The 15,971-nt window shown below is 61.6% G+C and overlaps 1 protein-coding gene across 13 annotated transcripts; it reads right to left on the bottom strand.

The window, feature by feature from the left end:
• Positions 1 to 3,892: 3,892 nt before the first annotated feature.
• TRMT61A (tRNA methyltransferase 61A) lies at positions 3,893 to 15,854 on the bottom strand. Of its 13 annotated transcripts, XM_081050498.1 has the most exons (5): positions 15,716 to 15,854; positions 14,614 to 14,758; positions 10,175 to 10,534; positions 7,172 to 7,438; positions 3,893 to 5,119 (listed from the first exon to the last, which is right to left on the bottom strand). In XM_081050498.1, exons 2-5 carry the CDS (start codon positions 14,651 to 14,653, stop codon positions 4,854 to 4,856), a joined length of 933 nt encoding a protein of 310 aa, XP_080906624.1. In that variant the 5' UTR covers positions 14,654 to 14,758; positions 15,716 to 15,854; the 3' UTR covers positions 3,893 to 4,853. The 13 variants fall into 13 exon arrangements, with proteins under 13 accessions (XP_080906624.1, XP_080906616.1, XP_080906618.1 ...); XM_081050490.1 differs by lacking the exon at positions 15,716 to 15,854 and having other exon boundaries at positions 10,175 to 10,250; positions 10,335 to 15,577; XM_081050492.1 differs by lacking the exon at positions 15,716 to 15,854 and having other exon boundaries at positions 7,172 to 7,384; positions 10,175 to 10,250; positions 10,335 to 15,577.
• Between the last annotated feature and the right edge of the window lie 117 nt (positions 15,855 to 15,971).

Genomic DNA, 15,971 nt, shown 5'->3' with positions numbered 1-15,971 from the left:
GAAGTGGGAGGGATGGACGGCCAACCATTAACAGACTCCCTTCCCTGTCCCCATCTTCCAAAAATGTGCCCACACTTGGCCTGGCCCCTCTTTAAAGGGACAGATGTCGGGGAGAAAGCTGATTATCATCAAAGGCTGGAGGCTGTGACCGGAACTCTCGGTTAGCGTGACCCAATTCCGAGCTATTCTCAGCCTGGTGGGAGCTGAGTAATTCCCTCCTGCCGATGCTGTGCTTCGCAGGCAGTCTGACTTTGAAATGCCCTCAGCTGGGTCAGAGACACTGCACAGGGAGGATGGCCGGGCTGACAGGGTCCTGCAGTCCCTTCCCTGCTCGCTGAGGACCCACTGTGCAAGGCACCCACTAGGGCAGGAAAGGCCCCACTGGGTCCTGCCCTTGTGCCTGCGGCTACAGCTCCTCCCTTAAACCCACAGGGTCTCTCTCGAGGTTAGGCCATGGGACCATGGACTTGAAAAGTAACCCCCGACTGGGCTTGTCCTTGATGCTTGTGAGCCCTGGACATGAGAAGAACGTGTGCAGGCCAGTCCACGTCCTGGAGGAAGGGGACCTTCAGTCAGCTCAGCCCCCACACGTGAACAAGCCTGGCTGAGAGCAGCCAAGCCACAGATCCGAGAGGAACTGACTGTTGCTTTAAGCCTGAGTCGGGCTTTCTTTGGGGGGAGAGGGAGGGTATTTGTTATGCAGTATGTCTGTGGTGACAGCTAACTAATACACCTGCTTCGAAAGTTGTGGCGGTTAACTGAAGTGCCATCTGTCCATGCCCAGCCAAAAGTTCTCATAATTTTCAGTTTTACCACACAACTAACTATAAGCGGTGACTGGATGACCTGTATTTGTCAGAAAAGTTTCAATGTCAAACCCTCTCCCCTGATTTCCTGATAAACAATTCAAGGGTCCCTGAAACAAAAAGCTATTCAAGTACCTCAAAGCACAAAGGACATTCTCAGATGGACCCACAAGTGGCCCCAAAATTCTGGCCTTTGAGTCTGAGAGAATGGGGGGGCTTCCTAGAGGCGGTGGCAGCACAAATAATAATCAGAGATATTCTCTGACCACCAACTGTGCAAACGTTGACGGGAATAGTCTCAGGCAGGCCCCCTCCCCCCTCCTGTAGGCACTGTGCTCATACTTCTCTGTAGGAGGGAGGGAAGTGGCTTCTCACCAGTGCCAAAGGGAGGGTGTGACCCCCGAGTGCAAAGTGGTGTCTGACCATCCCTGTCAAGGGTGGGCTGCCTGCAGGATCAAGTCCAAACTCCTTGTCTTTTTGTGATGGCAGGGGCCACCTCCTGGCGAGGTCTTCCTGACGCCCCACCTCTCCTCTCAGCACACGGTCCAGCCCCCTTTCCTGGCTTTGCTCCCACCATGTGCCGGTTCCCGGGAGCCGCTCCAGATTAGGACAGGCCGCCCAGAACACCTGGGTCCTTGACACCAGAAGTGTGCGGCTCACAGCGGCTGCTCAGCCCACGTGCTAGGTGACAGGACACAACCAGCCCCCACCTGCATGCCCCACCTGGGGGCACTGGGAGCAAGGGCAGCCTGGGACCCTCTTCACCCAGACCCCGTCAGGAGGCAGAGACATCCCCAGGCTGGCATGTGAGTCTAACAGAGCCTGGGCAGAGTGGGGGACTGGGCTTGGGTGACCGGCCTGTGCAAACAGGGCAGGCGGTTGTCAGTCTAGAAGGCTGATTACAGGGACTGCTGGAGAGTCTCCTGCCTGAGGCCTGCCCATTCTGCCTGTGAAGGCCTCCTGCTTACCCTCCAATTTCCTGTAACCCTTCCAGGTCCTGCATGGTTGTCACTTGTCCTGCACCTGCTCTGGCTACAGGGGAAATCTCTCCCCTGTGGCCTCTGTGCTCACAGCCTAGGGCCCACGCAGGGTAGGAGAGTATGTGATGTGGGGTCTCGCTGGGTGGGCACAGGCAAGAGACCTGGGGCCTGGAGCCACATCTCCTCTGGGCCTGTCCCCCACCTGTGCAGTGGGATGGGGTGGGTAGGCGAGGCAGGGTCTTCTGGGCCTGGGCCCCTTTCAGCTTGCCCACCCTCAGCCTGGAGTCGGGTGTGCAGGTGGCACCGAGAGCACAGACCAGCAAGTCAATCACAGTGAGGCCAAAAGCAGCTCACAAGGAGTGCAAGGCCCCTGGGGCACTTCCTGGGGAGCCTCTCATTCTGGCCCTCGGTGGGATCCTGCCTGAGGCCCTCGGAGCTGGGGAGCCAGGGTCTGAGGCAGCTGGTCTCTAGGCCTTCTGGGGCTGACGCAGGAGTGGGAGCCGCGGGGGACTTGGATGTGCCCCATCTTGTTCAGCAGGGGTGTGGCGGGGCAGCCGGGCAGGGTGCAGGAATTTCCAAGGGAAAACTGAGTGCCAGAGGTGAGTGTCTGGGGCTCGGAGCGGGGTTTCCGGGTGACTCCTTGCCCTGTGACCAGCCCCAGGCTGCTGACTCAAGGAGGTGCCTGTCACTGACCAGGGGATCAGCCACTCCCTCACCCTGGGCCCTGACCCTGCCTCCCTGAGCATCAGGCTCCCCAGCTGCAGAACTGGGGCACCTCTGGGCTCCTGCTTTTCTGCCTGCAGGGGCTCCCAGGCTGGGGACAGGCCTGAGGGGTGACCATGTGTGGGAGCAGAGGACATTGAGCGGGACACTCCTGCCTGGCGCTGGGGGAGGCATGGAGAAGACACGTTTGAGACGGGCCTGGAAAGATGCACAGGAAGTCACTGCTGGCCCAGAGCCGAGCTGGGCCTGGATGGCCACGTGGGGTGGGGTGGATGCCCAGGGCCTACGGGGCCACCCAAACACCAGAGCAGCTCTGTGCCACGTGCACTGTCATCAGGGACAGCAATCCTGGTCCCTGACCTCTAACCTGGGGGCCCCCTGCCCTGGTCATCCATCCTGGGCTGGGCTCTGCCACTGCCCTCCAGCTCACACAGACCCAAGCGCAGGCCACGGTCTGGGCCCAGCATGCGAGTATCAGACACCCCGCCAGCCTTTCCCCAGGGCCAGGCTCTCGTCCCTCCTCCCTCCTCCCTCCCCGAGGCGGGCATTTGGTCAGAGGTCAGGACCCGGAGGGACTCTGAGGGGACACAGGTCTTGCCAGGTGGCAGCACAGGACATGGAGGAGAGGCCACCCGTGGTCCTCCCGCAGGCCACCTCATTGGCAGCCCTCCAAGGACCCACAATACCTGGGGAGTGGCCTCAAGCAGGGATGGCAGGTCTCAAGAGTTCTTGAGTTTTGGGCCCTTCAGGGAGCACGAGGCATCAAGGCCCTGCAGTGTGAATGTGAGGGCAGGTGGGGTTGTGGGGGAGGGCAGAGCTCTGGGGCACGCGCGCACGTGCACACACACACGTACACAGAAACACATGCACACACACACATACATACACACACATGCACATGCGTACACATGCATACACGCGTAGATGTACACAGAAACACACCCATACACACACATACATATACACAGAAACACACGTACACACACTCACACACGTACACAGAAACACACACCCATACACGCACACACATGCACACATACACAGAAACACACGTACACAAACACACCTACACACGCACACACAAGCACACACGTACACAGAAACACACACAAAGGCACACATACACACACCCATACGCGCACATACGCATGTTCACACATGCGAACACATGGACTCTCTCCCCTCCCCCATTCTCCAGGGACAAGTGGCCCTTTCTGCAGTCCGGTGGGGATGGCCAGACTCGCCTCTTTGTCCACTTCATCCCAGGCTGTTGGACAGGGAGAAGGAGCAGGGGCCAGGAGGGCTGCAGGGGCGGTCCAGCCAGGACACTGGTGTGGAGAAGGGGACTCTGGCCTCTGGGACCACCAGAGAGACCAGTAAGCACATGGGGGCAAGAGTGTTTATTTCTCCACCAGACATGGTCGGGGGCTCCGTGCCAGCACAGTACCCTGGGGCTCTTGCTCCAACATGGGAAAGGGGAGGTCGAGGGAGCCACCCAGGCCCTTTGTGCACAGTGGCAGGCAGGGACACCAGCCACATAGCACAGAGCTGGAGGCCAGAGCAGGTGCCATGTGCCCCCAGCCCTGGTGTCCTGCCCTCCGTCCAGGATGCACTTCCCCTGACAACCCCAGGGTTCCTGCGAGGGGCAGGAGCACCTGAGAAGCTGGGGTTGAACAGCTGGGGCCCCACCAGGGACTGGCTGGGTCACTCAAAGCATGCCACCATCCTGCTCCAGCTCCTGAGGGATGCTGTATGTTCTCACTTATTGACACAGCCGAAGGCACTTCCCAGGGGTGGGAAAAGGAGGCAGTGCACGCAGGGCTGCCCCTTCAGCGGGAGGGGAGGTGCAGCACCCAAGGGGGTGGGGTCAGGCCGGGGGCCACACAGCAGGGCCGCCTCTACGTATCCATGGAAAGGCCCTGGGGAGGGTGGGCAGAGAGGCCAGAGCACGGCTGGGCTTCCCAGCAGTCCCACAATCCGCGTCCCTGAGCCCCCAGCCCTCCTCCCTGAGTCTCTGCCCCCCACCTCCCTCCCTGTGTGGGGCCACCTGGGAAGAGGTGAGACCTGGGCCTCAGCATTCAGAAGAGCCTATGGCAGTGGGGACTCCGTGTGGCGGTGAGCAACAGCAGGACTGGGACACAGAGCTCAGTGGGACGGGTGGAGGCCTCCCTCCTGGGAACGAGGCCTGGTATGGACGGTCCCCTCTTGGCCACCCAGGAGGCCCCCAGCTCCACCCCACCATCTGTCTAAACACAGGCCCAGCAGGCATCTGTGACCATATACGGCGCCTGCAATGGACTGCGCCTTCCTGCCGGGGCTTCCAGCACTCCCAGCGGGCAGCGCACTAGGCTGGGCTCTTGGTAGCAAAGGTCAGGTAGCCAGTGTGGCCCACGGCCTCCTTCATGGGTGTGCCGCTGCGGAAGGGGCAGGCATCGGGGCCGGGGCCGGGGCCGGCTCCCAGGTCCGGCGCAGGCAGGCTGACGGTGCGTACGTTGTACACCTGGGGCAGCGCCTCCAGGGTGCTGAGCTCCGAGAAGCCTCTGGCTGCCAGCGCCTGGCACGTGCGCTGCACCTGCTCTATGCAGGGTGAGAAGGAGCAGAAGCGCCCACCTGCAGGGGCAGGAGCAGCGTCAGAGGGTGGGCGCTGCAGGGCCTCGCAGCCCTCCTGCCTGCCTGGCAGCCCCCTCTGTCTGGTGTCTATGGCTGGAATGGCAGGGCAGAGGCAATGCCACCCCCAGCCACCCCCAGACCCTCCAGGAGCAGGTGCCGGTAAAGAAACCCCACTGTGAGTGAGGAGGGTAGATGTCGGGAGCCTGACCTGGGGTCTGACTCTGGCCCTGTGCTTGGACCATAGAGAGGTAGGGTCAGGGGCCAGGGCAAAGGCTGGGTCAGGGGTGGGGTGGAGCCTTGGTATTGCAGCTGCCAGCATGCTGGGCACAGAACAGCTCTAACCAGACAGCCCTAACCAGGCAGCCCTAAGCACACAGCCCTAACTAGACAGCTCTAACCACACAGCCCTAATCACACAGCTCTCATTACACAGCTCTAACCAGACAGCCCTAACCAGACAGGCGTAACCAGATAGCTCTAACCACACAGCGCAGCACAGAGCCGGGTCGGGGAGGAGAGGGGGCCCTGGGGTTGGGGGATACGAGTGGGAGACTGCCATCACAGGGAATTAGAGGCTGTCACCAGCTCCTGGGAACTGGAAGGCTGAGGATGATGAGGTGGGGGCGGGAGCTGACAGCCCCTTCCTACCACCTCCCATTGGGAGCTGCCTGCAATGCCCCTCAGCCTGGCCCAGCGCCAGCCTAGGCTCCAATCCTGGCAGGGAGGGCACAGGAAAGCCAGGGCAGGGAAACGGGTGTGGCCCTGGCAAGTCCTCTACTCTCCGTGAGGCCTGGTCACCTCAACAATACCTGGGGACACATGTCCCCATCAAGGCTGCAGGAAGGAGGAGGAGACATGTGCAGCTTGAGGCCAACCCAGAGAGGGTATAGTGTCACTCTCAAGAGGGAACTCTGTCCCTGTGTACACTGCCAGGGAAACTGAGGCCCCACTAGGCAAGGCCCGAGCTTGCTGGCCAGCCTGAGGTCTGGAGATGGGGTGGGGAAGGGGCCAGGCTCAAGGCAGGCAGGCCCATGAGTGAGTCGAGAGCCTCTGGGCCCAGAACAAACAGATCCAGGGAAACAGCCCAGGGGAGGGCCTTAGAGGGCACAGGGATGGGAGAACAGATGGTGTGGCCCCCTGGGCCAGCTACCAGCAAGGAGTTTCAGCAGCAAGAGGGAGGCCGAGGAGTGTGACTGCCTGGGCTTGGCCAAGGCTAGGCAGCTGGCTCTAGTCTCCCTGGGACCGGGGCCTGGAACCGCCAGTGGCCTGGAGCGAGGGGGCGGTTCAGGGCGAAGCTAGTGGGGGTGGAGATGAGGGGAGCCAGGGCTGCCCCTTTCCCCAGCCCCAGGCCACCTTGGCAGAGACCAGGGACCCAGGAATCCAGGGCCAAGCCTGAGCCAGCTGGCGGGGTCCCACTAGCCTCTACCCTGCTGTGGGAACGGCCTGGCATCTGTCTTTCAAGGGACAGCCCTTCCCCCAGGGCCCAGGGCCTGCCCGCCCCCTTCACACAGGCTCAGCTGGGAGGAGGGAAGGGGCCTGGGGCCCGACTGCTCCTTCTCCAGAAAAGGGCAAAACCCAGGACCTCACCAGCACTTCCCTGGCTTGCAGCCCACTTCCCGCCTCCACACCAGCGTCTTCCCTAAAAGGGACCAGCTTGTCTGCCTCCTGGCTTGGGGGAGGGGAGACTCTGCAGGGAACTGCTGGGGTCAGGGGCTGACCTCTGACCTCAGGCACCCGGGTGGTACAGGTCCCACCATCCCCAGGGGCCTCAGACATCTACTCACCTCTACCCCCACCTCCATGCAGGCACCCAGACGGAGCCCTATTCTCACCCATCTGACTCCTCCAACCCTCACCCTCCACGGGGTGACCTCCCAGTGTCTCCCGGGCCAGCCTGACTCACCCCTACCCCAGGTTAACAGGGCTGAGGGTTGGGGCCCAGCTGCTGTGTGGCCTGGACGGTTCTGACCTCTGGGTCAGACGACGCAGAGCCGAGGGGGGTGGGCAGAGCTCGGCCCCCAGGACACCCCCCTCTCAGAACCCCAGATGCACCTTCAACCTTGAGGGCATCCCAGGCGTGGCCCACAGCCTCCCAAGGGGACGGGATGTCCAGGAAGACAGCGTCCGCCACGTGGCTCACGCCGAAGCCGCTGCGGCACACATCCTGGTTGCGCACAGTCACCCAGCGGCCCACACCGTGCTCCTGGAACTCCTCCCGCGCCTTCTCCGCCCGCTGCTGGTGGAACTCCACCGTGTGCAGGTGGCCTGTGGGCGCAATGGTGCGGATGATGGCGTGGGACACAGAGCCGCTGCCAGTGCCTGGGGGACAGGACGAGTATCAGGCGGACTGCTGGGGCCACCCAGGGAGCAGCCATCCTCACCCAGAGAGACCCACGGGGCCCACGAGGTCAGCCGGCCTAGGCTGCCAGTTGGCCTCACTTGTTAGCTGCTTGGCAGTGCTGGCTGCCGTGGGTGTGGGTCCTGAGGCTCGTCCAGGGAAACACTGGGGTCAGGGGCTGACCTCTGACCTCCAGCTCGGGAGTAGGCAAGCTGGGATTGATCCCAGATGTCTGCTGTGGGTCCGGGTGGGTGCGTGACTGCCCCACCCAGTCCCCATGCGGGAGCAAACATGGCTGCAGAGACCTAGAGATGGGGTTCTGCAAGGGGCAGAGTAGACAGAGCAGCCTGGGCCTTCCATGCAGTGCCTGGGCCCCCGCTCCCACCACCTTCCACGCAGAGCCTGGGCCCCCGCTCCCACCACCTTCCACGCAGAGCCTGGGCCCCCGCTCCCACCACCTTCCACGCAGAGCCTGGGCCCCAGCTCCTACCACCTTCCACGCAGAGCCTGGGCCCCCGCTCCCACCACCTTCCACGCAGAGCCTGGGCCCCAGCTCCTACCACCTTCCACGCAGAGCCTGGGCCCCCGCTCCCACCACCTTCCACGCAGAGCCTGGGCCCCAGCTCCCACCAACTTCCACGCAGAGCCTGGGCCCCAGCTCCCCGAGTTCCCAGCCCACTCAGGTTAGTCAATCTCTGCCCCCAATCTCCTCCTGCCACAAGGGGTGTGGCTCCGCCCTCGCCTTGCTGCACTTCCGGGACCTTGACACCACCTCAGCACAGAGCCCCTCTCCCCGCTGTGTCAGCGTCCCCCCATTTCCCACCAACCACACGGGCCATTCCTCAGCTTCCTCCCCGGTACCCCTCCGCTTGGCCTCCTAGCCTGCAGCGGCCCCCATCCAGCCCGACTTGCAGGTGCCACCTACTTGATGACAAGGGCCATGTCCCTCCACTCCTGACTCCAGCTAGTGTCCATTGAACACTCGCCACGTCCCCTCAGCACCCAAACAGTGCTCAGCACTAATAACTGCAAAGCTGCACCTGATACAAGGCCAAGTCCACTCCCTGCCAAGCCTTCCCAAGCCCGTCAACTACACAACTGCTCGGCAGACAGCACGAGGCCCCTCGACTCTGCCCACTCCCACCCACGGCGCATCCGCCAGGAACTCCTGCCACCCTTCCACGTCTCTCCAGGAGCCACTCCTTGTCTTGTCCCCACCAGCCTGCCGCACCCAGCTGGGCCCCTCCCTCCTGGCCGGCTCTGCAAAACCCACCAGACTGGCCACCTTTTGTCCTGTCTCAACACTCCCCGTTGGACCAGGCTGACTCCGCTCTGCACAAGCAGCAGAACACCCTTTCCATGCAGGGTGGAGTCAGACTACTAATGACGCTCCAAGCTGCGCCCCGTTTCCTCTGACCTCATTTCCTGCTCCTGCCATGCCAGCCTCTGCGCTGTCCCTCTCTCAGGGCCCCTGCATGACCTCCCTTGGGGTGACCCTCTCTCTCGGCTCTTGGTAGGCACCTCTTTCTCATCATTTTCAACTCAATGCCCCCCCTGCAGAGAGGTGTTCCTTAACCACCCTAACTAGAGGGACCCCTCTTGGAGTCACCCTCAAACATGAAGCCCTGTCTGACAAGCCTTCAGCATTCAACCCACTGAAATGGTCACACTGGGCTGGCTTACTATCTGTACCCCTCTGAGAAGCAGAAACCTGGTCTTTCTTGTGCACAGTTATACCCAGAAGGGAAGCCGGGACATCAGAGCAGCTTAGAAGCACGCCCACTGACCGAGTTCTCTCACCACAGGGGCGTGAGGCCCTGGCCGAAGGTGTACAGGGAGCGGCAAGGGATGGTGCTGGCTCTGAGTTGTGCTAGCTGCCCTCGTGCTGAGTACTCGGCCTCTGCCCAGCCCCATCCACTCTGACCCAGAGTCTAGAGTCTGAATCTGACTCTTTCCATTGAAAGAGTTTGGCTGGGCAACAGGGACCATCCAATTGTCCACATGGAGAAACCAAGACCCAGAGAGGCACAGGATGGACTGAAGCCCTCAGAGAGCGACAGCAGTGGTGCTGGGAAGACTTTGTGAGCCCAACTCCAGCTGTCGGGGTCCAGGCACCTCTGGCATGTTTTCTGCCAGGTTGCATGGTTCAATCTCCACCCCAGGCAGTCCTGGCACCTCTGGGTGTGTCTGTATGTGTGACGGCCCAGGAACAGCTGGCCTCAGGCACTTGTAGCTGCACCCCAGGTCCTGGGCTCAGTGACAATGTGCTGGCTGGAGATGCGCATGAGGTAGGCTCCCCACATACCATACACACCTTGGCGCCGCCCTGGACACCCTCCAGGAAGGGGCACCTCTCCGTCCTGGGGCTGGGGCTCCCACTTGCAGCAGTCAGGGACTGCTCTGCCAGGCACCCTGTGCCCTTCTGTCAGCACCTCGGTCAGCACCAAGCAGCACTCTGGCCCCGCCCACCGCGGCAGGCAGGACCCTCACAGGCCACCACCTCCTGGGGGGCTATCCTTGCCAGTCCTGTCACCTCTCACTCAGCTTCCAGCACCGGCAGCTCCCCTGCTCTGCTCTTACTCTCTGCAGTCAGTGCCCCAGAAAGATTCTGTTAAAACAGGTCGAGGGGCCACGCCTGTCCTCAGAGAGGGCATGCTGGGGGCTGTCTACACACTGGGTTTGCATCGGTGTCTCAGAGGGAGAAGCAAAGAACTCACCGGATTCACAGACCACGGCGCCGGGCCGCAGCTCCAGCATCATGGTGAGCAGCGCGATGTCCGTGGAGTAGAGGATCTGGGTGCGGTGTGGCAGGTTCAGCGTCCAGAGCTCCGGCGTGGGGTGCAGCACGTACACCCAGCCACCGCGGCCGCAGGTCACCTTGGAGCCGAAGGGGCGGCCGATGAGGTCTACTGAGTGCCTCAGGACACCGTGCCGGGTCTGCGTCTGTGCCCCACGCTGCACGCGCACTGCCACCATAGCACCATGACCCAGTGACAAGATGGCTGTGTCGCCCTCTTTGATCAGCTCCTCATAAGCCACAAAGCTCATGGTACTGCGGTCCAGCAGGTGCCAGGAACCTGGAAGGGGGTGTGTGGGGGCATGAGCACGTAAGGGCTCCAGGAGGCCGGGCATGCGTGGTGATGCCCAGACCCTGAGCCTGGGGGTGCGGAGAATGGCTCAGGCCTGGCCCTGTCCACCCGGACAGCACAAGGCTGCACCCTAGCCTGACATCTGAAGCCCTTCTTGGTCTGGGTCATGACACAGAAGCCACGAGCCCAATCACAGATGGACAGACTGAGGCCACGCAACGGCAGAGAAGGGGCCCGAGGACTCCCACAAAGTCAGGACCTGACCCTCTCATCACCCTTCTCCAGAAGCTTGGCTCCCATTCTCCACGTGTGAGATGAGAGCGGCAGCCAACGGGAAGCAGCGAAGGGTCACCTCGTTTCCAGGCTCGACTGGGCAGAACCCACCTCTCCCCAATGTCCCCGAAGGCGGGCTTCTGGGCGGACGGGTGGCAGGGGGCTGCAGTGAGGGCAGGGCCCACACGCACAGGCTGAGGACACGCCATGGGCCTTAACCACAAGCAGCCGCTCGGCCTGGGCACACGGGAGGGACGGCCGGCACGGCTGGCACCTGGCGGGGGCGGCCCACGGAGGCTGCAGGGGCGCGCAGGGCCCGCCGGGAGACCCCCGCCCGCGCACGGTCGCGTGGCCCCGCAGAGTCTCACCCGCGACGCTGTCGACTCCTGCGGCGGGAGGCTCCGCACGTGGCACCGCGACAGCGGCCACACCACTTCCGGCTCCTCGGGCCCGGCGCCCGCCGATGACGTCACGGCGCCGTGCCGTCGCTCGCGGGATCGCGGGGCGCGCGGGCTGCCCCTCCCGCCGCGGGCGCGCGCCTCCGGGCCGGCTGCCTCCCGGATGCGCGTGCCTGTGCGTACACCGCCCGCGCGCAGACGAGCCGGCAGTCCCACCGCCCCGGCCGGGCCGGCCCCGACAGCCCCGGAGTCCCAGGACCCCCCGCCCACGGCTAGCTGCCCAGTCCCGTGGGGACACTTTGCTGTGGGCACTTCGTCACTGCAAATCGCTCTGGGAGCGCCCCTGACTGGGCCCCAGGGTGCATTCCAGAAAATGGGATCACGTATCAGAGGGGTGGAGATGGGGTCTGTCTGGCAGGGTCTGCAGAAGTGGCCGCAGGGGCACATTCTCTGCAGTGCAGAAGCCGCTTACACGAGGGAGGGCGTCCTGTGTCCCCTCCTGGGACCCAGGGTGCAATGCGAGCTGAAATGGGCTCAGGACAGGGCCAGCGGCCTGAGCAGGGGGCTGGGGCTGGGGCAGAAAAGGGAAGCAGCAGCTCGGTTATTGCTCAGCAGGGCGGATTCAGAGCAGGTTCCTCTGTGGGGAGTGTATGAGAGGGCAGGGGGGCAGGCGACAGGGACTGTCTGCATCCAGCACTCCGCTGCCTGCAACGCGGGCTTAGCCTTTGGGCCTGGAGAGTGACAGATGTGCCCAGCCACTCAGCTCCCCTGTAGCCGGGCCCTAACCCAGGGCCTGGCAGCAGTGACGCTGCTAGGACACCTCTGGCCCGGCCGGGCTGCTCCAGCCTGCTCAAACGGGAGTGGCTAGGCCCCTGCAGAGCCAGCCCCTTCCCCAGCTGCCAGCCTGTGGGGCTCTCTGAACTCTTCCAGGATGGACCAGGGTGTCTGTGACCCTTGTCATGGGCCCCTCTGGGTCCATGGTGGAAACCCGGGTGCCTGGCTTCAGCCCTTCCATGCCCCTGCCCTGCTGGGCTTGGGTCTGGGAGCTCCGGGGATAGGAAGGTGAGGGGCTGTTGGCGGCTTCCCACTCTCTGGCTTCATGTCCCCGTGTGGCTGCATCATGGCCTCCCCGCCTCCTGCTCTAACACTGGGATAAGCCAGCCCCACCCATGGCTCACCAGCCTCTCTTCCCGATGACTCTGCTTCACCCCCTTGGTGATGTACCGCCTGAATCACTCTCTAATTGCTCCCCTGAGATCTCAATTTTCCACTTCTCCTGGGGGTTCCTCTTTCCCCAGCCACTTAGCTGTGGTATGGAGCTGAGGCTGGACGCCTACTAAGCCTAAATTAAGACTCGGTGACTTGGTGGTGGTTTCCTGTGGTCCTGACTTCCCACTTGCTTCTTTGTCTGTGACTGGCTGACCAGCTCCTCCAACCGCCCCTCCTCCACAGCTTCCCAGAGCTGCCCTTCTGTTCCATCTGAGCCCGCCCCAGCCCTCGGTCGGAGTCATCAAGCACTGGCCTCCTCCAGGCCCAGGGCAGAGTCTGTATACCAGCATTCCTCCAATGAGAATTGATGCTATGTAAGCCCAGCTAAGTGTCACTGCATTGAATCCTCCCCACAATCCTGTGAGGGAGGGACCACTTTACAGATGGGGAAACTAAGACTCAGGGAGGTTAAGTAATTTGTCTAAGGTCACACAGCCAACGAGACCAAAGTGGCACTGGGATTTAAAGCCAGTAAATCTAGCTGCAGAGAAACGATGGAAGGTTTGAAAAAGGTGGGGACAGGCAGGAAGGAGACCCTGGAGGAAAGGGAGAAGCTAAGGATGCCCACCGGGGAGGCTTCTCCACCCACATGCCTAGCAGGGATCAGGTGACCGAGGTCCCCTCCTCTCTGCCCAGTCCAGCCTATGCGCTGAGACCCCAAGGAAGCCCTGCCCCTCAGCTGTTCCCAGCTAACTTCCCCTCTGGATTCTGCAGAGCTTAGGGCCAGGGCACCAGGAGGAACAATGCCTATCAGACACAGATGCTGAGGATGACTAAGGCCTCCAGTGCCCTGCCCGGAGCCTGGCCCACCTCTACCTGCCCTGCACCCCTGGCTGACGGGGGTGAAGGATGGTGATCTGTGGACAAAAGGCCAGCCACTCCTTTGAGGCTCTTCAGAGGCTACGTGGTTAATGTATAACCAGTCATGATACATTACGTCTGAGGAACCTGCACCATAAACTGGCCAGGTGCTGTCACCCAGCTTTTGCCTGGATGCCACCAGACCGACTTTGGTGCACCCTGAGGAAAGTGGAGGGTCCACAGATGAGAGCCAGGTCAGCCAGGGGCAGTTCTGGCTGTGGTGGAGGCTGGCCCCTTCCAGCCCCCAACCCTTGCTGCCCTGCTCTGGGACCAACCAGTCTCCCAAGCAGCCCCCGCCTTGTTGGGGGCCTCACCTTGTCATTTGGGTCTGAAGGCCTCAGTCTCCCTTCCCTTCCCCCATCACAGCTGCTGACCACCCTGCACTCAGTCTGAGGCCCTCCCAGGTTTGGCCTGCCTGGGGTCCCAGGGTGGTCCTTGGGTGACATTAGCACAGGGCCAGTCACTCTGGAATCATTGAGTGATTGGCGTATCTCTGACCTGATCCCTCTGTCACCCACCTTCTGATTGTCCCTTTGCTTATCTGCAAAATGGGGACGAAACACCCATCTCAGAAGGCTGAGGATTGCAGGAGCCCAAGGCAGGAGTATCCCCAGGGCCTGACCCTGGGCAAGGCCACCGCAAGCCAATGGACCTCCTCTCCAGTGTGGACCTCGTTTGTAGAGGGAGCGGGGAGTGGGGGTCCTTCTTCCACCCCACAAAGCGCTCAGGTCAGGGAAGCTGGATGGCCTTCTGAGAAATTGCAGAAGCTGAAGACAAAGAGGAAGCCCTGAGTGCACCCCCCCTTCGGGGTCTGAAAGCCAAGTCAGCCTCCAGCAGCAGCAGCAGCAGCTCTGGTTTCTAGAAACAGAAACTTGAGCCCATCAGGCCTTCGGGAGTGGAGAGGTGGGGAGGGTAGCTGCAGATATTTGTAAAATTGGGGGAAGGGGCTGCAAAGGGACACAGAGTGCAGGAATTCCAGGCTTAAGGGACACCTGCTGTCTGGCCAGCCAGACCATTGGCCTTTTTACAATGGTTTGTTTTGTGGGTTTAAAAAAAACAAAAAAACACTAAACTCAAAATGCTGACTGGGAATAGGTCAAAGCATGCCAAGGTGAGCTGGGGAAGAGGCAGGCGTCCCTTCTGGTCACCACAAGGACAGCGAGGGACAGCTGGGGAGACTCCACCCCCTTTGATGAGCACACAGGCAGAGGTCACTGAATGTGCCGGTCCTCTGGGTCTCTGCTTCAGCGCCCACTCCCCACATACCTTGGAATTCCTGGCTCTGCCCTGCCCCAGCCGCGCCCATCTCCTCCCATCTCCTGCTGGTGTTCTGTGCACTTGGCTGCTCACTCAGGGCCAGTCTTCCCTCAGCAGCAGCCCGTGTTCACCTGACAGAGCTCACCATGCAGGCCTGGGAAGATTTTGTGAAATATACACATGGATAAGGGGTTCCCCCTTTCTGGCTTTACTCACGAAGCAACATATGATGGGCATTAGCTGCAGAAGCTCCAATGCACTCTCTTTAATAGCTGTATACTTGTCCACACGGCAGACATGCCTGCCTACCCGTTGGCTAGTCCCCAAATGATGGGGGATCCAGGTTGGTTTGTGTTTGTTTTTCCCACCACACAACTCTTGGCCTATCTGCAAAGAGAAATGACTGTCCTTTCTATCGGCTGGCTTCCTAGAAGTGGGATTGCTGGGTCAAGGAGTGTGAACATTTTTAATTTTAATAAATCCTGCCAGATTACTTCCCAAAAAGGATGTAGCAATTCACAGTTGCAGGCAGTGTATGAACGCCTGTCTCCCCACATTCCAACCCATAGCCAACACTGGCTGCTGTCAATCTTACATTTTTGCCAATCTGAGTGTGTTGGGGGTAATAGAATGTAGAGACATTGTTGTTTTAATTTGCCTGATTCTGATTTATAATGAATTTTTTTTTTAATCTCACATATACTTATTGTTTGTGTTTCATCTTTGCCAGTCTCTGGGGACTGCCTTTGGGGGTGGGGTGGTGAGACTGAACCTGTCCCCAGCAGAGAGGGCCTAGGGCTGGGGTCTGGAGACGGTGAGACTGTACTCCCCAGCGGCCTCTCGGGGTTACCGTGTTCCTGCGTCTGCCAGGAGGGGCAGGGCCCGGGGTCGCTGGCTCAGATCCCCTCAGGTCCCTCAGTATCCCCCCCGGGTACTTGCCCAAGGTCAAGGCAGCGCAGGTGCGGCGGGGCTGGGCCGCAGCCAGACTGCGCCTCCTGCGCCTTCGCTCTGCACCAAGATCGCCCCGGAGATGCAAGCGGGCACCTTGAGAAAGGTCGGCGGCTCAGAACCGGCTCAGACCGGGCGGGGCGCGGCGGGGCGGGGGCAGTACCTGCTGCAGAAGCCCGAGCCTCTCTCCCCGGCCTCTCGCCGCCGCCATCGCGGGGACTGGCAGAGGAAGGCAGAGGCGGGATGCAGACGAGCCCGAGCGTCCTCAAGTGCCGGGTGGCTCTCCTGCCTCAGTTTCCCGCGGTGTGGGGGGCAACTCCAGGACGTCCAAGGGTCTGAGGTTCCGGCTTCGGGGTCCTGGGCAGGCTCTGGGCGGGCCGGGTGGCTTGTGCCGGGGTCCCAGCGAGGGGACACACAGG

Source organism: Rhinolophus hipposideros (genome assembly GCF_964194185.1).
Source record: "Rhinolophus hipposideros genome assembly, chromosome: 5".
In the NCBI taxonomy this organism is placed as follows: domain Eukaryota; kingdom Metazoa; phylum Chordata; class Mammalia; order Chiroptera; family Rhinolophidae; genus Rhinolophus; species Rhinolophus hipposideros.
Note: the sequence above shows the minus strand (reverse complement) of the source record. Positions and strands in the feature narration are given on the sequence as shown.

Excerpts from the sequence above, each read along its gene's own strand:
- TRMT61A (XM_081050493.1), bottom strand. The coding sequence starts at position 11,664 with ATGTGCCCCTGCGGCCACTTCTGCAGACCCTGCCAGACAGACCCCATC.